We start from the raw sequence: 24,574 nt of genomic DNA on the forward strand, positions 1-24,574 counted from the left end.
TTGTCTTCCCGGCTTTGTTCCGGTACTGCCGGTGATTTTTGTCATACATCTGAGGGTACGATTCGTACCACTCAACCAGCTCACCTTCTTGTTCCACACTGAACTCATAAGGTCTCCTTGAGGCAACACCACTCCTCACCAGGGCTGAGGTGGTGGTGGGGACAAGGTCCACCTCCTTGGGCCTCCTCCTCCTGGGTCCCCTCAGTCTCCACCTGCCTGGTGGTTGGGTGTGGGGGTTGGACACGGCCCTTGGGCTGCCCCTTCCTTCTCCTCGGTGCCATGTTGAGCTGCAGTCCTCGAGATAAAACGCACAGACCTCAAGTGAAAACGCACAATGTCCAGTCCTCATGAGAAGATGCACAATGTCCCGTGACCACGGGCGTTCGCCACGGAGGCACCAGTGACGTAGTCATAGGTTGTCATAGAAACATAGAAACATAGAAAATAGGTGCAGGAGTAGGCCATTCGGCCCTTCGAGCCTACACCGTCATTCAATATGATCATGGCTGATCATCCAACTCAGTATCCCATACCTGCCTTCTCTCCATACCCCCTGATCCCTTTAGCCACAAGGGCCACATCTAACTCCCTCTTAAATATAGCCAATGAACTGGCCTCAACTACCTTCTGTGGCAGAGAATTCCACAGATTCACCACTCTCTGTGTGAAAAAAAACTTTCTCATCTCGGTCCTAAAAGACTTCCCCCTTATCCTTAAACTGTGACCTAGGTTGTTGTAGGTTGTCGCTGGCATGGTCATACCTTGTCATCGGTATGGTCGTACATTGTTGTAGATTGTCGCCCTCATTCATCAGCATCACGGCTGGCTGTTGTAGCTTGACTTCTGTGGACGGGTTTTCCCAATGCCTGTCGCAACTTGACTTCTCTTGATGCCGGTACCTGTCGCCGGTCAGCACCGGCGACAATCTACGTCACCTAGCGACAACGTACGCCAGCACCTACTTCAGGAGACGTCAAGCTACGATCATTGGCATCAAACCAACAGTCGCTGAAAATTTTTAAACATCTCAAAATGCAGTGGCGACCAGAAAAACCCTACGATTCTTTGGAGACTACTCACAGGCGACATCCCGGCGATAGCCTGGTCGCCTGTAGTCGCCTAAAAAATCGCCTATGTGGGACAGGCCCTTAACTTGGCCAAAAATGGCAGTCTTGCGCAATTTTGTAAAATTCTGCAGTAACTCTTGGATATTGCGTTTTGCTGTAAAGGCTTGCAATTCTCATGGTTTCATTTCTAAAATATTTTGATTTTACAAATGCAATCCATATGTAATTTGTAAAATGTGGTCTGGGGGGAGGTGGGGCGGCGGGTTGTGTGACGAAGAGACTGTTTACTTGGAAATGTTTTATCTTGATTGATTTATCCAAAAGTAATTGGAAGTCTGAGTAGGTTCTTTGTAATTAGTGAATTCGAATGTATATCTTTGGTAATGTACACTCATGAGTTAATATGTTTACAATGCAATAGTAGATTTGGAACAGTGGAACAATTATGTGCACGTGGATAAAAGATTTTCAATAAAGAAAGCCCTGGGTCAGATTATCATATGTAAAAATTCATCCATTATAATTTCATAATCCAATTTGGAATATGTGTTGAATTAATGTTTATGCATGTGCTCAAAATTACACTTTTTTCTTTCTTAACATGTGGATCATTCCTGTTCAGCTTGTCTCTGATTTCTGCATCTGCACATTAACATCCAGAAGTTAGGAATAAACTGGAGATCAAGTGGCAGAGTACCTAACCTGGTGCTGGACTTGTCATTGTGTTCAGTTGGGGGAAAACAGATGTGTTGAGTAGGGAGACCTATACAAAGTACATTCAACCTTCTACCTTGAAAAATACGGTGGTGTAGGAACTGCAGTGCACTCCATAATGTTTGGGACAAAGACCCATCATTTATTTATTTGCCTCTGTACTCCACAATTTGAGATTTGTAAAAAAAAATAAAAAAATCGCATGTGGTTAGTGCACATTGTCAGATTATATTAAAGGGTATTTCTATTCATTTTGGCTTCACCATGTAGAAATTACAGCTGTGTTTAAACGTAGACCCCCCCCCCATTTCAGGGCACCATAATGTTTGGGACACATGACTTCACAGGTGTTTGTAATTGCTCAGGTGTGTTTAATTGCCTCCTTAATGTAGGTATAAAAGAGCTCTCAGCACCTAGTCTTTCCTCCAGTCTTTCCATCACCTTTGGAAACGCTTATTGTTGTTTATCAACATGAGGACCAAAGTTGTGGCAATGGAAGTCAAAGAAGCCATTATGAGACTGAGAAACAAGAATTAAAACTGTTAGAGACATCAGCCAGACCTTCGGCTTACCAAAATCAACTGTTTGGAACATCATTAAGAAGAAAGAGAGCACTGGTGAGTTTACTCATCACAAAAGGACTTGCAGGCCAAGGAAGACCTCCACAGCTGATGACAGAAGAATTCTCTCTACAATAAATAAAAATCCCCAAACACCTGGCCGACAGATCAGAAACACTCTTCAGGAGTCAGGTGTGGATTTGTCAATGACCACTGTCCACAGAAGACTTCATGAACAGAAATACAGAGGCTACACTGCAAGATGCAAACCTCTGGTTAGCTGCAAAAATAGGATGGTGTAGAGGTTCACGCATTGTATAAACACTCAGTTTAATGTTTAACCGACAGAGCTCTGTTGACCGCTGCACACCGCCAGCTGACCACCCAGGTCGTTGTAGGAAAATAACTGCAGATGCTGGTACAAATCGAAGGTATTTATTCACAAAATGCTGGAGTAACTCAGCAGGTCAGGCAGCATCTCAGGAGAGAAGGAATGGGTGACGTTTCGGGTCGAGACCCTTCTTCAGACTGAATTTGTCAATGACTCAATGGTGTCAGATTAGGTAAAGGGGAAGTGCAACGAGACATGGGTGTCCTTGTACACCAGTCACTGAATGTAAGCATGCAGGTTCAGCAGGCAGTGAAAAAAGCTAATAGCATGTTGGCCTTCATAACGAGAGGATTTGAGTACAGGAGCAAAGAGGTCCTTCTGCAGTTGTATAGGGCCCTGGTGAGGCCACATCTGGAATATTGTGTGCAGTTTTGGTCTCCTAATTTGAGGAAGGACATCCTTGCTATTGAGGCAGTGCAGCGTAGGTTCACGAGATTAATCCCTGGGATGGAGGGACTGTCATATGAGAAAAGATTGGAAAGACTAGGCTTGTATTCACTGGAGTTCAGAAGGGTGAGAGGGGATCTTATAGAGATGCATAAAATTATAAAAGGACTGGACAAGCTCGATGCAGGAAATATGTTCTCAATGTTGGGGGAGTCCAGAACCAGTGGCCACAATCTAAGAATAAAGGGGAGGCCATTTAAAACTGAGGTGAGAAGAAACTTTTTCACCCAGAGAGTTGTGAATTTGTAGAATTCTCTGCCACAGAAGGCAGTGGTGGCCAATTCACTGGATGAATTTAAAAGAGAGTTAGATAGAGCTCTAGGTGCTAGCAGAATCAAGGGGATATGGGGAGAAGGCAAGCACAGGTTACTGATTGTGGATGATCAGCCTTGATCACAATGAATGGCGGTTCTGGCTCGAAGGGCCGAATGGCCTCCTCCTGCACCTATTTTCTATGTTTCTCAGACATCCATCAACTGGTGATTTCCATGCATCGCAGTCATTGCACGCAAAGGATATGCAACAAAATACTAAACATAACTACTTTCATTTACATGACATTGCTGTGTCCCAAACATTATGGTGCCCTGAAATGGGGGAGACTATATATAAACATTGCTGTAATTTCTACATGGTGAAACCAAAAAGTATAAAAATACCCTTTATTAAAATCTGACAATGTGCACTTTAACCACATGTGTTTTTTTTCTATTACAAATCTCAAATTGTGGAGTACAGAGGCAAATAAATAAATGATGGGTCTTTGTCCCAAACATTATGGAGGGCACTGAAAACCCCTATTAATTTGTCTGGGAATGCCAACCTGGAGTAAAATGGAAAGTGCAAATAATTTTTCATCTTAATTTCACTTTAATCATTGACCAACTTTCAGTAGTTTAGAAAGTTTTTCTTGAATAATTTTAAATGTCTGATTGTTAGAACATTTAAAAATAATTCAAAGTCTTTGAAGGCAGTTAGTTGTCTGAAGGCAATCAAGGCATTTTGGGGAGAGGCTGCAGGATAATAATAATAATAATAATAATAATAATAATAATAATGCATTATATTTATATAGCGCTTTTCAAACACTCAAAGACGCTTTACAGGGATTTCTAGAACATAGAGAAGTGAATAAATAGATAAATAAGTAAACGAACAGAGAAAGGAGACAGAAGGTGAGGTGACCTTCAGTGGTTGAAGGCAGTGCTGAACAGGTGAGACTTCAGTGATGTTTTGAATGTGGTGAGTGAGGAGGAGTCTCTGACGGTTTGGGGTAGTGAGTTCCATAGGGTGGGAGCAGCGATGGAGAAAGCCCTGTCCCCCCAGGATCTGAGTTTGGTCCGGATGGGGGGGGACAGGAGATTGGCAGCAGCAGAGCGGAGGGTGCAGGTGGGAGTGTGCCTGTGGAGGAGGTCAGTCAGGTAGGATGGGGCCAGGTTATGGAGGGCTTTGTAGGTCATGAGGAGGATTTTGTACTGGATTCTCTGGGGGATGGGAGCCAATGGAGTTTGTAAAGGACGGGGGTGATATGGTCACGGATCGGGGAGTGGGTGAGTAGACGGGCAGCGGAGTTTTGAATGTATTGAAGTTTACTGATGATTTTTGAGGGTGAGCCATAGAGGAGGCTGTTGCAGTAGTCCAGACGGGAGGTGATGAAGGCGTGGATGAGGGTTTCTGCAGCTGTGGAGGAGAGGGATGGACGGAGACGGGCAATGTTTTTGAGGTGGAAGAAGGCTGTCTTTGTGATGTGTTTGATGTGTTTGTCGAAGGAGAGGGTTTGATCAAAGATGATTCCAAGATTCCGGATGTGAGGGGAGGTGGATACTGGGAGACCATCAATATTGAGGATGAAGTTTTGGGTGGATTTGGTGAGCGTTTTTGGACCAATGATGATGATTTCAGATTTGTTGCAGTTGAGTTTGAGGAAATTTGATTGAAGCCAAGATTTTATTTCAGTGATGCAGTTTGTCAGTGTAGAGTGTGTGGTGGTGGAGATTGACTTGGTGGAGATGAGGAGCTGGATATCATCGGCGAAGCAGTGGAAGTTGAGACCATGACGGCGGATTAATTGACCAAGGGGGAACAGGTAGAGGATGAAGAGGAGGGGGGCAAGGACTGAGCCTTGGGGGACATCTTGGGGGAGGGGAGCAGTGGGGGATTTACAGTTGTTAATGGAGATGAACTGGTGCCTGTCAGAGAGGTAAGATTTGAACTAGGATAGGTCACCTGAGGCTACATCTCCAATACTCACAAGACGACTTCTGCATCTGGAGATCATTGGTCCTCTGCATCCACAACAGCTTAACATGTGGGATATTCAGCTAGTTTTGCTTCATAAAACTAGTTCAACTTCAGAAGAAAAAAAAGACAAAGTGCTGGAGTAACTCAGCGGGTCAGGCAGCATTCCTGGAGTACGTGGGATAGGTGACATTTTGGGTCGGGCCCTGACGTCAAGGCTCCCGGCCCAAAAGGTCACTTCTCCATGTTTTTTGTCTCTGCTGTCAAGACTGGGCTGCCAGGAAGAAGCCCTCGACAGCCAATGCCTCTACTGAGGCGAAGGCTGAGCGGTCGTTCAAGTCTGAGATGACAGTGCCTCTTCCTGCCCCCCAACAACGAGGGACTATGCCCACACAAACAGGTAAGGACTGAGCCACCAGGATAATCCAGTGATCACCAGCGCCAGCTATTCAAGCCCAAAGCTAAGCTACCGGAATAAACCTGAGACCACCCGCGCCTCTTCTTGAGGCAAGGGTGAAGTGCAGGGAGAAGCTTAAGATCACCACACCCTCTTTGAGACCAGGACAAGCCCAAGACCTCCAGCGTCACCGCACTTGTGCCCTGATGGCGAGGGACAGAGCCCACATGCGGTCCTAGACTTTAAAAAAAAAACATATTTCAGTTCATCCTATGGCAACTGTTGCTGTAGTCACTGCCGAACCCAGCATCATCCCCAGTGCCACACGGGTGATTGTCTATAATTTCCTAGAATCGGTGCAGTCCAAGCTTCTCCCTTGGTCTAATGGAGAGGAAGTTGCAGAATTTATGCCCATCAGGGAAGAAAATACATCATCCAAGTTGGGATGATGCACAATATGTCCTGAGGCAGGGCACTCAAATTAGTTGCAGCAGCATAACAGATATGTAAATATAGTACTCTGTAAACACAATTTTTCAATATAAAGATAAATAGTGTTTACAGTGTACGATATATCCGTACAAAATCAAAAACAATGTCCCACCAGTCTATGTAGCTCAGAGCAAAGCAGGAGGTTGCTGTGTTTAATAGCCTGATGGTTGTTGGGAAGTAGCTGCTTCTGAACCTGGAAGTTAACGTTTTCGGGCTTCTATACTCTCTTCCCAATGGCAGGAGTGAAATAAGAGCATGGCCAGGATGATGTGGGTCCCTGATGCGGGCTGCCTTTTTGAGGCAGCGACTCCTGTCGATCGCTCACCCATGATCGACTGGGCAGAGTTCACCACTTTTTGCAGTCTTCTTTGTTCCTGGGCATTCGAGTTGACGAAACAATCCGAGATGCAACCAGTCAATATGCTCTCTACTGTACACCTGTAGAAGTTCAAGAGAGTACTCGTCGACCTGCTGAACCTCAGGATGGTCTTTACTTATGATTGCATCAATGTGCTTGTTGGGTGCAAGACAGGTCTTCAGAGATGTGCACAAGCAGGAATTTGATGTTTTTGACTCTCCACCACCATCATATCGATGAGGACAGGTTTGTTGATCCTTGGCCTTCTTCCAAAGTCAACAATCAGTTCCTTGGTTTTACTAACGTATAGAGCAGGGTGCTGAGGACACGGCCTTGAGGTGCTCCTGCACTGATGGTTATTGAGCAGGAAATGTTGCTGCCAATTCGTACTGATTGTGTTCTGTTGATGAGAAAGTCGAGGATCCAGTTGCTGAAGGATGCACGGAGACCCGGTTCCGTGAGCTTGGAAACCTGTTTTGAGGGGATGATGGTGTGTGGTGAGAAAGACTGGCATGCAAATAGTCTGTAGTTAACAAATAGTTAATAGTGCTTTGCCTGGTAACAAGGGAGGATGGAAAAGGCTGTGGGCCCCTGCTATTGGGTGCCTAATGGCGCCGGCCTGAATGGTATTGGCGAGAAGTAGTGCAATGGCAGCCTCTTGTTTCAGTTGGTATAAAGCGGGCGACTGCGATGTGCTCCTTTATTCTCTGAAGGAGGTCACTGACGTGCTGGGATCAGGGCCGGTGCCTTGGGTCCGGGCATAGATTGAGGGAGGTGTGCTGCTGTAGAAGGAGCCCTGCGTAAACCTAGATAAGTAGATGTTTACTCTCTATTGCCAATAAACTTGATTTATACTGGAACTGAAGTCGGGTCCTTGAACCTGTTCCCTTGCAACAATTGGCTTAGTCGGCAGCTTCTGATAAATAGAATAGAAAATGTTTTGTAAAATGTAATCGAATGGTTCAGAGGAATACTGTGTTCCGGGGTGGACTGATAATACAGATGGGTTTGGTACTCTGGCTAATCTCCTGGCTGCTCACTGATCGATCGATCGATTGGTCAGTCAAGACTGACCCCCCAACATGTTAAATTGAGTTGCCATCAAGTGTCGGTTCTGCAGAATAGTGGGTTTCCCGACAAGAAGGGGAGTCAACAGGTGGCTTTCTGGTTCCGAGCCACCTAGCTAACTAAGAACCTAAATGCGACCATCGAAGCAAAAGAGGAAATAATAGTAGGATTAGAACAAAAAATAGAACAATTGAATCAACGGTGTACAACCATAGCCCAATCCAGTCACTCAGCACAAACTCGAGCCCAGGAAATGGAGGATATAAATATGGATATGCCTGTAAATTGATGAAAATGAAACACGAAGGAGCAGCCCGGAGGTCCAATTGGATTGCGGACGCAGTTAAGTTTCGTGCCTTATTACGGGTCTGGGATACAGGGGGTGGAGGAGTACTGTTGTCAGGTAGCGAGGTGTCAGCACTAGGGGGGTGGGGTCGATGGGACACCAACTTCCACTCTCTATGCCGAGTGGAAAGATCACTGGGGGAGAAGAATGAGTCTGGGGGGAAAGGAACCAACACCACCTGGGCAGGGGGAAGGGGTCTTCTCTCTACTCTCCCTTGATGCGATACAGGCGGTTGATTGTGATACCCATGGGGTCACCTCCACTGGTAGTGGGTGTGAGTGGTGGAGACCCCCCTCTCCCGCTTCCTTAGAGGTGTGGCCGGGTCTCCCTGCAGGTAGACTTGGTAGTCCTTTCCCGGCGGGAGACCCGAAGCCGTACGTTGCGGTACATTAGGGGATGGGGAATGTACAGCGCTGGTTAGCCCCAGTGGACACAGGGACGGAACACACAATCATCCCAGGAGATCCCTGGAAGACACACGGCCCAAGGGTGGTGGTGGAGGGCTTACCGCTCACCCCTGCACGAGAAACCACCCTTCAGGTGTCGATTGGAAACGGGACACCCTGTGGCTACTTTGGTATTTGTTACCCCCTCCCCTGAGTGCATAGTGGGTATGAACATATTGCCAGGCAGATCCATACAAACCAGCAAGGGTTAAAATGTTGTGACAATAGACAATAGGCGCAGGAGTAGGCCATTCGGCCCTTCGAGCCAGCACCGCCATTCAATGTGATCATGGCTGATCATTCTCAATCAGTACCCTGTTCCTGCCTTCTCCCCATACCCCCTGACTCCGCTATCCTTAAGAGCTCTATTCAAGAGCTCTCCTTAAGAGATCTAATCAGCTTGTTCAAGCTTCAGTGAACAAAGAGACCCTTGGAAGATCTTTGTCTCAGGCTCCACAGAACAACAGTCTTCCTCTTCTATCGGGACAACATTACAGGGGAGTTACTCTCTGAACCACGCAGTTTAGAATTGTGACCTTGATGATCCCATTGCTTTAGACAGCCTTCCTTCCTTCCAGCCCCCCTCCTACCAGGCTTAACAGAGAATAACATAGTATGTAGTTCCATTGGTTACTAATACTTATGAGTATGTATTCAGATTGGCTATCAACATGTAAACATGTAACCTCTATTGGTCACTAATACCTATTCAGGAGTATTAATAGCGTACCCCTGCAGCACGCGGCATTGTGTGGGGTTTCCACATCCCGTACTGCCCACAGGCTGCCGTGCTCGTCGAGTGCATGAATAGATTACTGAAATAGCAAGTAAGGTCAGTGACTCCGACGTGCACCCTCCAGGGCTGGTCGGGGGTCCTGCAGCAAGTCGTGAACAATGTGAGCTCTTGACCCTTGAGCCAAGGAGTGTAAGAAAATAACTGCAGATGCTGGTACAAATCTAAGGTATTTATTCACAAAATGCTGGAGTAACTCAGCAGGTCAGGCAACATCTCAGGAGAGAAGGAATGGGCGACGTTTCGGGTCGAGACCCTTCTTCAGACTGATGTCAGGGGGGCGGGACAAAGGAAGGAAATAGGTGGAGACTGGAAGTTAGAGGGAGATCTGGGAAGGGGGAGGGGAAGAGAGGGACAGAGGAACTATCTTAAGTTGGAGAAGTCGATGTTCATACCACCGGGCTGCAATATGAGGTGCTGTTCCTCCAATTTGCGGTGGAGGAGGCCCATGACAGAAAGGTCAGACTGGGAATGGGAGGGGGAGTTGAAGTGCTCGGCCACCGGGAGATAAGATTGGTTAACGCGGACCGAGCGCAGGTGTTGAGCGAAGCGATCGCTGAGCCTGCGTTTGGTTTCGCCGATGTAAATAAGTTGACATCTGGAGCAGCGGATGCAATAGATGAGGTTGGAGGAGGTGCAGGTGAACCTCTGTCTCACCTGGAAAGACTGTTTGGGTCCTTGGATGGAGTTGAGGGGGGAGGTAAAGGGACAGGTGTTGCATCTCGTGCGGTTGCAGGGGAAAGTACCCGGGGATGGGGTGGTTTGGGTAGGAAGGGACGAGTTGAGCCAAGGAGGATCACCTTGCAGAGCGCGGACCTGGTAATATGCGATGGGCGGCACTGCCGGGGGAAGAGGGGGTATTGTGCTTAAACACCCACAGGCTAACCAAGAGAACGTGAGCGTGTGTTTTCCCCAGTACAAAACGACGACTGACCCGATACGCTGGTGGACCGCATGCTCACGAAGGAGTGCGACCCGTACCAGGGCATTATCATCCGCTAGGTATGATGCCTCCATTTCCAGATGAATGAAAAGTCCGGCACCGAATAGCAGTGAGATGCCCAGACCCAAGTTCTTTGTGACCGATATCAGGTCTCTTCCTCTTCTATCGGGACAACATTACAGGGGGAGTCACTCTCTGAACCACGCACACTATTGTATCCAATGGTGTGGATGTCGGAAAGGGCATGGGTGAATTATTAAGTTTGTATACTGTTGTCTGCTTTGCTTGCTTGCTTGCAATGTATGGAAGAAATGTGGATGCCTCAGCCTTTATTAACGTATCTCCCGTTTGAAACTCGTCCCTTGCCCTCAGCTATAAATTCGCCCAACAGCTAACAGTCTCCGCGTGCTGGATGTGTATCCCACATCCCGTACCACAGTGGAGACAACCCACTGTGGACAGTCCCTTTAAACAAAACCGAACAGTTGTCCGCGTGGTCCTTTTGTAACGGGACCAGAAGTAGTGCGGCCAGGTACTGCCACCGCCGCCCCTTTTGATTGCCAATGTCACTATTTTAACGGGTCGTATATCCGGCCATTCTCCCAGACCAGGGCGGAAATGAAGACCCACATCGACCTAAGCGGGACTGAAGAGTCATTGTAACTTCGAGGAGTCTGGCCCTTTCTTGGGTAATAGTACCTGTGCGTTATACACCATGACGGATCCCCCACGCCCCGTTAATGGAACCTACTGGGTATGTGGCCTGCGGGCCTATCCCTGGCTCCCATGAAACATAGAAACATAGAAAATAGGTGCAGGAGTAGGCCATTCGGCCCTTCGAGCCTGCACCGCCATTCAATATGATCATGGCTGATCATCCACTCAGTATCCCGTACCTGCCTTCTCTCCATACCCCCTGATTCCTTTAGCCACAAGGGCCACATCTAACTCCCTCTTAAATATAGCCAATAAACTGGCCTCAGGGGAATGCCAGCAGGGGACTGAGGCATGGCAAAGACCAATGTTATAGAGAGAACGCCTTTGCCAAATTATCTGTGGAGATAATGGCCATTTGCACTGTCGCCCTGCAAAACGGTATGTCTGTGGGAATTCATCCTGGCTGAGAAAGGGGCCACTTGTGTTTTGATTGGACGGGAATGTTGTACTTGTATCCCCGATAATTCAAAAAATATCACCAACCTCGCTGACCACATCCAGGAAGCCACGAGGAAGATACGAAGGGTCGAGGAGCAATATCACAACTACCATCCCCTGGGAAGATGGTGGCTTTTCAGGACGTTTGGAGGTCTGTGGACAACAGTGGTAGACTGGGGACTGACCATTGGGGCGATTCTGTTGGGACTAATATCACTGCGTTTTATGTGCGGTTTAACAATACGATCGTGTGGACTTCACTAAGCCTGCGGGCCAATTGTGACAGAGATCATGGCTATTCAAGGGTGGAATGTCATGAGAGAGCCGAGCGTGCGAATAGTCTGTAGTTAACAAATAGTTAATAGTGCTTTGCCTGGTAACAAGGGAAGGCAGAAAAGGCTTGTGGGTCCCTGCTATTGGGAGCCTATTGACGCCTGTTGGAATTCCATTGTCTGGAAGATGTGCTATGGCGGTCTCTTGCTTCAGTTGGTGTAAAGCAGGCGTCTGCAACGTGCTCCTTTGTTCTCTGAAGCGCTTCACCGAGGGGCTGGGTTCACTACCGGTGCCTCGGACTGGGCACAGAGAGAGGGAGGTGTGCTGTTGTAAAAGGGACCCTGCACAAACCTTGATAAGTAGATGTTTACTCTCTATTGCTAATAAACTTGATTTATACTGGAACTGAAGTGTGAGTCTTTTTCTGTTCTATCAGTCGGATCCTTGAATCTGTTCCCTTGCAGCAGGGTGTTGAACGCCGAGCTGTAGTCTATGAGCAACAGGCTGACGTATGTGTTTTTATTGTCCAAGTGGTCCAGTTCAGAATGGAGATTCAGCGAGATCACATCCTCCAATGGTTCAATGGAAATTTATTGTCACATATGCAATGAAACATTACATGAAATTCATTTTGCACAAAAATGCCGGCGCCATTTCATCAAGTACACAGTCTGGATTCCTGCATGCCGATTCTACTGGAGCATTTCCCAATTCCCATTGCCCACAACTGACTTGGACTACGAACCATCGTCTCTCTCTCTTCTCCTCGCCAGCCACCTTTGGGGGCAACCTCCTGCAGCCTACCTTAAAGGCGCTGGAGGCATTACCGGCCCTTGCTTCTCCAGCGACTCTATTCCGGTATTTCATATCCGACCAGCGTTTGAGCGGTTCCACATCCATTGTCCTGTTGTATGATAGGTGGTAGTGGTTCCAAGTTCTTGTTGAGGTAGGAGTTGATAAGTGCCATAACCAACCTCTCAAAGCAGCTCATCACCATGGATGTTCATGCTACTGGTCGATGGTCATTGAGGCATGCCACCTTACTCTTCTTGGGCACCAGTATTACTGATGTCCTTTTAAAGCAGGTGGGAGGGAGCCTCAGACCTCAGAAGTAAGAGATTGAAGATGTCAGCAAAACCTCCAGCCAGTTGATCCGCTATCAGATATACTATCAGGTCCAGACACTTTCCAATGATTCACCCTCCTGAAAGATCTTCTGACATCGGCCTCTGTGATAATTGTAATACCATCGGCAGCTATGAGGGAAGGCACATGAATGTTCTCCCCATCAAAGTGTGCATAGAATGCATTGAGTTCGTGTGGGAGTGATGCTTCGCTGTCGCTTGAGCTGCCCCGGTTTACCTTGTAGGAAGTGATGGTGTACAAACTCTACCACAGACAAACGTCCATCTCATTCTCCAGTTTAGAGCGAAAGCCCCTTTTACCCTTTTTCATATCCTGACAAATGTCATATCTGGACTTCTTGCCCGAGATCTGGTTCTCAGTTGAAAGCAGACCTCCTGGTTCATCCCAAGGTTTCTGGTTGGGGAACCCAAGGATGGTGTTCGTGGGAACACACTCCTCCACACATCTCCTAATGAAGTTGGTAATAACTTTGTCGTGTTCACTCTAGGCCGTTGCTGAGTCCTTGAACATTGCCCAGTCTACTGACTCCAAGCAGTCCCGAGTTGTTCCTCTGCCTCGCCTGATCAGATTTGTGCAGTCCTCACCACAGGGGATGCGCTGTTCAGCCGCTGCCTATATGCAGGAAGGAGCACAGCCAAATGGATCGATTTCCGAAAGTGAGGGCGTGGGATGGACCATCTCTGATGCTGGTTTAGCAGTGGTCGAGGGTGTTTGATCCTCTGGTTCTGCAGGACATGTGCTGGTGGTAGAAAGGGAGTGATTTTTTTTCAGGCTGGCTCCGTAGAATTCCCCGGCATGATGGGAAAGGATTTGTGAGACATCCTCTGGTGTTTGTTGACCACAGCTTTTCAGCTCCTCCAGTGGTACATGGACGTCTGCCTGGAGTGGGATGTAGTCCGTGGTCATGATGATGGAGGTGAATTCCCTCGGGAGGTGGAAGGAGTGGCACTGCACCGGTAGGTGCTCCAGGTGCAGAGGGCAGGAGGTGGACAGGACTGCTACATCTGAGCACCACGAATGATTTACCATGAGGTACATGCCACCTCCTCTCCCTTTTCCCCGATGACTCCTTTCTATCCATGTGATGGATGGAGAAACCTTGGGGCTGGATGGCAAAGTCAGGGGAGTTGGGGGTGAACCATGTCTCTGTGAAACAGATCTCACAGCGTTCTCTCATCCCCCTTTGAAAAAGAAGCCTTGCCCTTAAATCCTGCACTTTATTTTCTAATAACTGAACATTGGCCAGCATAATGGAAGTAATAGGGGTTGTAGTCCTATGTGATTTAGTCTTACTTGCAAGCCAGTCACGTTTCCAGCCACAGTGGAGGCCTCCATGGTGTTTCTTTGCACAGTACTGATGGTGTTGTTATATACCTGAAGCCCTTGGTGTTAGAGAGACGAGCATGCTGGCTAAACACAAAAAGACACAAAGTGTCTGGAGTAACTCAGCGGGCCAGGCAGTATCTCTGGAGAATGTGGACAGGTGACATTTCGCTCCTCGACCCAAAATGTCACCTATCCATGTTCTCCAGAGATGTTGCCTGACCTGCTGTGTTACTCCAGCACTTTGTGGTCCCTTGCTGATGGAGGCTGTTGTTCTGGGCGGTAATATCCGAATAGCTTGAGTGAATAAATGATGTGATTTTGTAGCTGGTGCAGACTGCAACCCCTGTGTGCAGGTGAAGGAAATTAGTATTTAGATAATGGATGCCAGTCTAGATCAGTTGGTTTGACCTGCATAGGGCCAAGATTCTTGTAAGTGCAAAATATAGGAACACTGATTTCTGTCTATTGATCATACAAGTACAATGAAGTATTGCATACTTAAAACATTTTCACATGTGACAATTAAATACATAAATAGGTGGATTAACAGCACAACATTGGTTTAGTACTTCTGTCTATGGAATTAATTTTTGGATTTAATTCATTGTACTTCATCTCATCCAAACCCCTGCTTCATCTTTCATTTGATCATTGAATGCTTCTAGAAAGTTAATATAAAACTTTGGCGCTTCAATGGCAATCTCACCTACAGTCTGTCCTTTTGGTCTTTTTTTAAATTTTTGGTGTGTTTAAAAAGTATGTGTTAATGTTCACTGGTTTGTTTTATGTTGGGGGTGGGCAGGGGGGTCGGGGGAAACTATTTTTCAATCTCTTACCTTGTCGGAAATGCAATTGTTCTCCGGATCGTATCTTCGTTTGCTCTGCGGCATAACATCGTGGAGCTGTTGCCCTTTCTCGGGACTGACTTTGAGCCTCAGCGGGGCATGGAATTAACATCGGAGCCGATTCCTTGCCTGGAATCGACGCTCCAACTGCGGCCTGCGGACTTTAACATCAAGGAGCTCACAGTCTCGGGTTGAGACTGAAGCTCCAAAAGCCGCACAACGTTCGACAAGCCCCGACCCCGGGGTACATTGCCCGGCGTGGGGGAGCTAAGATTCCCCCCCGATGCAGAAGCTTGATCGCCCCGACGAGGAAGGCCCACCGCCAGCTACGGGAGTAAGATCGTCTCGTCAACAGAAGGTTAGAGGCCCCCGGCCTCTGGAGGACAAAGTAGGGAGATTGAACTTTTTTTTGCCTTCCATCACAGTGAGGAATGTGGAGGAGTCACTGTGGTGGATGTTCATGTTAAAATGTATTTTGTGTGTTCTGTTGCTTTTTATAGGTATGAATGTGTGGCAAATGAAATTCCTCGTAAGTTGCAAAACATACTTGGCTAATAATGTCTGAAGGGTCTCGACCCGAAACGTCACCCATTCTTTCTCTCCAGAGATGCTGCCTGACCCGCTGAGTTACTCCATCATTTTGTGTCTACCTTGGCTAATAAAGTATGATTATGATGATTATTATGATTAAATTGTTGATACCTTTTAGGTGACAATTTCCAGATTATCTAAAATGATACCAATATTCCATTGGAAGCAAACCTTTGCACAGGGTATACTGCAACCTTTCCCTCTTTGATCATGTATGGAACCATCTACCTTGCCTCTGGTGTTTGATACTATTGCCTAGAAATTTGTTAGCATTATTAAGAACATGTTCAGCAGTCAGTTCATGGCAGGCCGTGAAAATGTTATTTTCTAAGCCCACTGTTAGGAAATTCAGTCCAAGCACATGATATTGTGTGCTACAGAAAAGGCTTTGTATGCGCAAGGCCTTTCAGTCATGAGTTCAACCATGGTAGCCAGTAGAAATTAAACCTGACAAATCCATCATATGATGTGCCTCTGAATTTATAAGCAGTTCCGTGTGTAATGCCAGTGTTTGATTGTAATTGTATGTTCACTTTTAATGCTGAGAATGGCAGTTTGTTTTGGGGTAATAAGTTGAATTTTTTAAATACTAATCGCTTTTTCTAAAATTACAGCATGTGCTGTACAGAATATTTTAAAATCTCCAACATCCTACTACCAGGCAGAGCTCATGCATTATTCTTAGGTGAGGTGACAAAGCTGGGGAGAGAAAACACGCAAAATTTAGGCAAAGTTTTTGAAGGGGAGATTATCACCAACAATCTGAAGCTACTTTCTAAGAAGGCTTAAGAAGTTCAGTAGGTCCCCAACAACCCTCACCAACTTCCACAGATGCACCATAGAAAGCATTTTATGGGGACAGCTCTTTCAAGACCGCAAGAAATTGCAGAGAATTGTGAACGCAGCCCAGACCATCACACAAACCAACCTCCCTTCCATTGACTCCATTGATACCTCACGCTGCCTCGGCAAGGCCAGCAGCATAATCAAGGACGAGTCGCACCCTGGCCACTCCCTCTTCTCCACTCTCCTATCGGGCAAAAGGTGTAGAAGTGTGAAAACGCACACCTCCAGATTCAAGGACAGTTTCTTCCCAGCAGTTATCAGGCAATTAAACCATCCTACCGTAACCAGAGAGCAGTCCTGAACTACTATCTACCTTATCGGGAACCCTTCGACTATCTTTGATTGGACTTTACTGGCTTTACCCTTGCACTAAATGTTATTCCCTTACCATGTATCTGTACACTGACCAGCTCGATTGTAATCATGTTTGTCTTTCCCCTGACTGGAGAGCATGCAACAAAAACTTCACTGTACACGTGACAATAAACTGAACTGAACTGAAGCTGGAATAACAGTAGCCGACAGTGTAAATAAAAGATATGATCTACATGGGTCTCAGACAGTCTGCACTGTGGAGAATGGTTCCATATACAACTGAGGCGAAAGTTGTAAGAATTAATAGTAAGAATGTATACATTTTAGATTGATGAAAACTAAAGAGAGGCCTCAGAAGACAGTGGAGGCCAATTCTCTGAATGCATTCAAGAGAGAGCTAGATAGAGCTCTTAAGGATAGCGGAGTCAGGGGGTATGGGGAGAAGGCAGGAACGGGGTACTGATTGAGAATGATCAGCCATGATCACATTGAATGGCGGTGCTGGCTCGAAGGGCCGAATGGCCTCCTCCTGCACCTATTGTCTATTGTCTATTGCCACTATTTTAGAAGTGTGAATTTTATGACTACTTTCATTTGGTCGGCATTATAATATGGTCACCTTTGTCTTCTTCCTTAACTTCTACCAGTTGTAAGTTCAGCTAGAGAAGAGAATAGAATAACTTTTTTAGTTAACATTCTTTTAAAAATTGCAATAACATTCCTCACTCCCCCTACTTGTCTTGTACTGTGAATGGCGCCCCCTGCCCTGCTGCTTTAACCATCTTCACCTTGATTTGTATCACTGACTTCCTACGTTACTAACAGGTACTCTTATGCATCCCAGCATTTTCACATGTACTTTTGATATTTATTCATAAATAATATGATATCCTGAAAAGGTGATTAGAAGATTATAACTCGGACTTGATTTCTTTTATCGCTAATAACTTGACCAATCCTTCCCAAGCCCAACTTAAGAAATAGTTCTGATTTTATTTTTTACAAGTAACCAGAGCTCTTTTTTGAAGACTTTATCAACCGTACATGTATCTTCAAGGCTTTAAAAATGAGCATTTTGCTCACATAGACCAATGAACAGCTATAGTTGTTGGTGCACATGTTTTATGATTGGGTAACTGAAATGCACAGTGTAATAGCAAAATTAGTGGAAATGCAGCAACAGTGGACATCATTATGCTTGTTGGAGGGTTTGATTTAACAATCAAGAAAAATCCAAATTTGGCAAATTTCATTATAACTGAGAAGAACAACAAACGGAACCAAAAGTTCAAGCTCCAATTATTTCCCCTAAATTTTTTCAAAATAGCTCAATAATACATGGGTCGAAACAAGATTAAAATTCTAACTTCATAGATTACTGAAAAATATTAGCAAGTTACAAAATGCATTCCTATTTGATACACCCTGTGTATAACTTGGTGGTTTATTTAACAGGCATGCCAGTAATTCTGCTCAAGTATTCTCTCCAGGAATCTACTAAAATATATACTCTGCCTTTTTGTTTTGTACAAAGCTGCTATCTTCCTTATCGTTGTGAAGAGTGATAATTTTACATTTACAGGTTTTAAACTAAAAAGTATTTTCCTTTGAGTGGTGGTCAGTATTGAGTTTGTTACACCTTTACAATGTTTCAATATCTGCGATAATCAAGTTTAGTAACGAGAGAAAAATCTACTTCCCTCATGTGTGCAGTCCTCCATGATTGCACAACAGATCAATTCTTCCTCATTCCATGTGAACGCTGCATTCTAGTTTATTTTAGAGATACAGCATGGAAAAAGGCCCTTCGGACTACCAACTCCACGCTGATCATTAATAACCCGTTCACACCAGCTATCCCACTACCCACTTGCAGCAATTTACATGGGCCAATTAACCGACCAACCCGCATGTCGTGGAAAACCGGAGAACCCAGAGGAAACCCACGCCGTCACAGGGAGAACGTGTAAACTGCACACAGACAGCACCCAAGGTCAGGATCGAACTCGGGTGTCAGGCGCTGTGGGTGCCAATGTGCCACCCATTTATGGAGGAAAATGCACAAGATGTTAATACCTTACTGCTGTTAACCCTGTAAATTCCCATTCAAGCCATGACCACTTTTCTCTTTCTCTACAGAGAAAAAAAGTAGTAGAGTCTTGAATCTGTTTACAATAACACTGATAATCGGGCACCCTTGAAACTTTGGCATATTTACCAGATGATTGGATTTGACACGTTAATACACTGAGACATTTATATTCCCTTTTTTTACGTAGCAATGTCCCTTAAATATGGTACATTTAAAGGGAGATGGAAATAGGATCCAGATGAGTTTAAAGGGAGTACAGGAACGGGGGCCTTGCAGTGTTTAAACAAATCATGGTAAACAGAACCTGGATTTCTAAACAATGGGATAGCAGATTATCAGAGTTTTTACTGTACAGTTTTTGTGTTCAACAAAGTTTCTGGGTAAAATCTAACCACTGCCTCATGGAATGAAAATATTCCCTTTTTATTTTTATTGCGCCCAGTCACAATATAATATCGTGGCTTTCTTTTTTTTTGAAAAAAAATCTGTGATTTCGATGTGGTGGAAAATGGCTAAATTAGACGGTTGCATAGAGGTACTTTCAAAAAGAATGATTAACAAAATATTGGCAGTGCCTGATAGAAAATTTCTTCAGGAACAAATGCCGGCAGTATTTGCACCATTTAAAAAAATGTCTTTTTCTGGCTAATAATTTCTTCTGTCTCCCCACAGATGACAGCTTGGCTAAGGAAGGTGGCAGGGTAAGTGTGTGTAATGATATACAGTGCCTCCATAATGTTTGGGACAAAGACTCATCATTTATTTATTTGCCTCTGTACTCCACAATTTGAGATTTGTAATAGAAAAAATCACATGTGGTTAACGTGCACATTGTCAGATTTTATTAAAGAGCATTTTTATACATTTTGGTTTCACCATGTAGAAATTACAGCTGTGTTTATACATAGTCCTCCCCCATTTCAGGGCACCATAATGTTTGGGACACATGGCTTCACAGGCGTTTGTAATTGCTCAGGTGTGTTTAAATGCCTCCTTAATGCAGGTATAAGAGAGCTCTCAGCACCTAGTCTTTCCTGCAGTCTTTCCATCACCTTTGGAAACGTTTATTGTTCTTTATCAACATGAGGACCAAAGTTGTGCCAATGAAAGTCAAAGAAGCCATTATGAGACTGAGAAACAAGAATAAAAATGTTAGAGACATCAGCCAAACCTGAGGCTTACCAAAATCAACTGTTTGGAATATCATTAAGAAGAAAGAGAGCACTGGTGAGCTTACTAATTGCAAAGGGACTGGCAGGCCAAGGAAGACCTCCACAGCTGATGACAGAAGAATTCTCTCTATAATAAATAATAATCTCCAAACACCTGTCCGACAGATCAGAAACACTCTTTAGGAGTCAGGTGTGGATTTGTCAATGACCACTGTCTGCAGAAGACTTCATGAACAGAAATACAGAGGCTACACTGCAAAATGCAAACCATTGGATAGCTGCAAAAATAGGATGGCCAGGTTACAGTTTGCCAAAAGGTAATTAAATGTGCAACTACAGTTCTGGGGAAAAATGTCTTGTGGACAGAGGAGACGAAGATGAACTTATATCAGAGTGTTGACAAGAGCAAAGTATGGAGGAGAGAAGGAACTACCCAAGATCCAAAGCATACCACCTCATCTGTGAAACACGGTGGTGGGGGTGTTATGGCCTGGGCATGTATGGCTGCTGAAGGAACTGGCTCACTTATCTTCATTGATGATACAGCTGCTGATGGTAGCAGCATAATGAATACTGAAGTGTATAGACACATCCTATCTGCTCAAGTTCAAACAAATGCCTCAAAACTCATTGGCCGGCGGTTCATTCTACAGCAAGACAATGATCCCAAACATACTGCTAAGGCAACAAAGGAGTTTTTCAAAGCTAAAAAATGGTAAATTCTTGAGTGGCCAATCACCCAATCTGAACCCAATTGAGCATGACTTTTATATGCTGAAGAGTAAACTGAAGGGTGCTAATAATAATAATACATTTTATTTGTCATATGTAGGTTGACACAGGGTCAACGGTGCAATTAAATGTATTTGACAAGACAATGGGTCACCTCAGCAGTAATATTCCAAGGATAAATAAGATTTTAAAAATGACATTAGTAAGGTAAAAAGACAATATTAAAAATAGGTAAAAAGACAATATTAAAAATAATCAACATATATGATTTGAAATTTGAAACTAGGCCCCAAAACAAGCATAAGCTAAAGATGGCTGCAATACAGGCCTGGCAGAGCATCATCAGAGAAGACACCCAGCAACTGGTGATATCCATGAATCACAGACCTCAAGCAGTCATTGCATGCAAAGGATATGCACCAAAATACCAAACATGACTACTTACATTTACCTGACATTGCTGTGTCCCAAACATTATGGTGCCCTGAAATGGGGGGACTATGTATAAATACAGCTGTAATTTCCACAAGGTGAAACCAAAATTTATAAAAATGGTCGTTATTAAAATCTGACAATGTGCACTTTAACCACATGTGATCTTTTTCTATCACGTTTTAGTGTATCTGATCAAATTAAAATAGGAAGGACATTTGCTGAGGTTTTGTATTCCTCTGCACGGCAGAAAACTGAGCAGAAAAATACAGTTTTACCTGATAAAATCACTAGGGACATTTCTTACCAAATGCCTAGTTTAATAGATTGGAAGTATATTTTAATGAATGAACGAATTCTTTATTATCACGAGAAATGTCTTGTTTGCATACCCAAAGTGCTCAAAGTGTCGTCACATATTGGACACTGACAAAGTTACAAAGCATCCCATTTAGTCCCCAAAGGTCCCCCTTTGTTCTCCGCAGTTTCCCCCCCCCCCCACCCCAACGTCAGTATCCCCCTTTGTTTTCGGCATGCCCCCCCACCCACCCCCGGCTGGGTCCCCCTTTGTTCTCTGACACCCTCCGCCAAACTGTCCTCTCAGCTTTAAGAGGCTAGAAATAATATTCAGTGATGACTCAATGAAATTCACAATTAACCTTCACATCTAAAGAATGTTATTTTCCTTGTTGATACAGATAAACAAATTGGAACAGTTCTTTCCTTTAATCCAAATCTTAAATTGAGTGGAAAATGAGTCATAGAGCATGGAAACAGGCCCTGTGGCCCCAACCTGTTCATTCCTACCTAGATGCCTTATCTACTCTCGTCCCATCTGGCTGTCTTTGGCCCATAACCCTTGAAACCTTTACTATCCATGCATCTGTCCAAATGTGGTTTAAATGTTGTTATAGTACCTGCCTCAACTACCTCCGAGAAATGTAGAAAATAGGTGCAGGAGTAGGCCATTCAGCCCTTCGAGCCAGCACCGCCATTCAAGATGATCATGGCTGATCATCCAAAATCAGTACCTCATCCCTGCTTTCTCCCCACATCCCTTGATTCCGTTAGCCCTAAGAGCTACATCTAACTCTCCTGAAAATATCCGGTGAATTGGCCTCCACTGCCTTCTGTGGCAGAGAATTCCACAGATTCACAACTCTCTGGGTGAAAAAGTTTTTCCTCATCTCAATCCTAAATGGCCTACCCCTTATATTTACACTGTGATCCCTGGTTCTGGACTCCCCGAACATCGGGAACATTTTTCCTGCATCTACCCTTAAGAATTTTATGTTTCTATAAGATCCCCTCTCATCCTTCTAAGTTCCAGTGAATATAAGCCCAGTCGATCCATTCTTTCATCATATGTCAGTCCCGCCATCCTGGGAATTAACCTGGTGAATTTACGCAGCGCTCCCTCAATAGCAAGAATGTCCTTCCTCAAATTAGGAGACCAAAACTGCATACAATACTCTAGTTGTGGTCTCACCAGGGCCCTGTACAACTGCAGTAGGACCTTTTTGCTTCTGTACTTAAATCCCCTCGCTATGAAGGCCAAAATGCCATTAGCTTTCTTCACTCCTGTTGTACCTGCATGCTTACTTTCACTGACTGATGTACAAGGACACCCAAGTCTCGTTGCACCTCCCCTTTCCCTAATCTGACACTATTCAGATAATGTGTCGGAAAAAAACTCACAGAGGGGGCGCAGTTTACACCCCAGCGATATGAACATTGACTTCTCTAACTTCAGATAGTCCCTGCTTTCCCTCTCTATCCCCTCCCCCTTCCCAGTTCTCCCACTAGTCTTTCTGTCCCCGACTACATTCTATCTTTGTCCTGCCCCCTCCCCTGACATCAGTCTGAAGAAGGAACTCGACCCAAAACGTCACCCATTCCTTCTCTACAGAGATGCTGCCTGACCCGCTAAGTTACTCCAGCATTTTGTGTCTACTATTCAGATAATAATCTGCCTTCTAGTTCTTGCCACCAAAGTGGATAACCTCACATTTATCCACATTAGACTGCATCTGCCCACTTTGGCAGCTCATTTCATATACCCACCACTCTGTGTGAAAACGTTGCCGCTCAGGTTCCTATTAAATCTTTCCCCTCTCGTCTGAAATCCATGCCCACTCTTTCTTGATTCCCCTACTCTGGATGAAATACTCTGTGCATTCACCCTATCTAATCCCCTCATCGTTTAATACACCTCTCTCGCACCATCCCTCAGTCTCCTGCGCTCCAGGGAATAAGCCTGATCAACTTCTCCCTATAGCTCTGGCTTTTGAGTTCTGGCTATTGTTGACCCTATTACCCCTATAGGGTATCAACTGACGTGTCGAACAAAAGACTCTAAACCAAGGTTTACTTAATCTTTATTGACACTCGACTAACTTAAACATGCATGCAAACAATTGACTTCTAATAACTTCTCATTTACTTTACTATTTCAACTTATCACTTCTTAAACTAAATCACAAAACTTATGAGTTGGAGTCAGATATTACCCATATGAATGAATTGGCCAGATTCACTCTGTTGGTAGGGGGGTAGTCTTCTCTGAGCTTCAAACTCGGGTCCCTTCTTCTGGCCATGGTTGTTCCCTCGTTGTCACCCCCGATGTCTCGGACCGCCCTTTTATACTAATTTTCCTTCAATGTTCGAAAAGAAGCCTTTGTTCTAACCCACGACTCTCATGATGCGAAAGTCAATCATTTCCAGTTGTCACTCCTCCAAGGGCTGAATAAACAAAACACATTTTTGTTCTTTATCAGGCTCGAGAGTTCTTAATTGCTTAGCCTGTTCATATCTCTTTCTCATTAGTTATTTTGCCACACCTGTGCCTCTACTCCCCAGTCCACTCAGTCTGCCTAAACCTACCTGTTATTCCAGTTGCTAAACTACGCTTCCCATTCCCACTCTAACCGTTCTGTCCTGGGCCTCCTCCATTGTTAGAGCGAGGCCCAGTGCAAACTGGAGGAACAGCACCCTATTTCGCTTGGGCAACTTATACCCCAGAGGTATGAACATTGACTTCTCTAACTTCAAGTAACCCTTGCTTTCCCTTTCTCTCCATCCCTCCCCTTTCCCAGTTCTCCAACCAGTCTTACTGTCTCCGACTACATTTTATCTCTGCTTTGTTGCCTTCTCCCAGCTAACAATGATCTATTCTACATTTTCCTTGATTTCCATTCCCGTTGTCCTGTTTTCACAACTTACACTTCCTTATCTATGTATCTCCCTCTCCCCTGACATCAGTCTGAAGAAGGGTCTCAACCCGAAAGGTCACCCATTCGTTCTCTCCAGAGATGCTGCCTGTCCCACTGAGTTACTCCAGCATTTTGTGCCTATCTAGCTAATTAATCTGCTGCCTTTTGACATCTGCC

General features: G+C 45.0%; 1 protein-coding gene across 9 annotated transcripts in view; it reads left to right on the plus strand.

Moving 5' to 3' along the window:
• pde10a (phosphodiesterase 10A) overlaps window positions 1-24,574 on the plus strand; it is a 354,529-nt gene that overhangs the window by 210,752 nt on the left and 119,203 nt on the right. For 8 of the 9 annotated variants that reach the window (XM_078405762.1, XM_078405766.1, XM_078405764.1 and 5 more), the window contains one exon: window positions 19,522-19,550. In XM_078405762.1, coding sequence (XP_078261888.1) covers window positions 19,522-19,550 — 29 coding nt within the window. Of the gene's footprint in view, window positions 1-7,727; window positions 8,075-19,521; window positions 19,551-24,574 lie in introns of those variants that run through there. The other variant, XM_078405770.1, reaches the window with a different exon arrangement.

Source organism: Rhinoraja longicauda, chromosome 9 (genome assembly GCF_053455715.1).
Source record: "Rhinoraja longicauda isolate Sanriku21f chromosome 9, sRhiLon1.1, whole genome shotgun sequence".
NCBI lineage: Eukaryota > Metazoa > Chordata > Chondrichthyes > Rajiformes > Arhynchobatidae > Rhinoraja > Rhinoraja longicauda.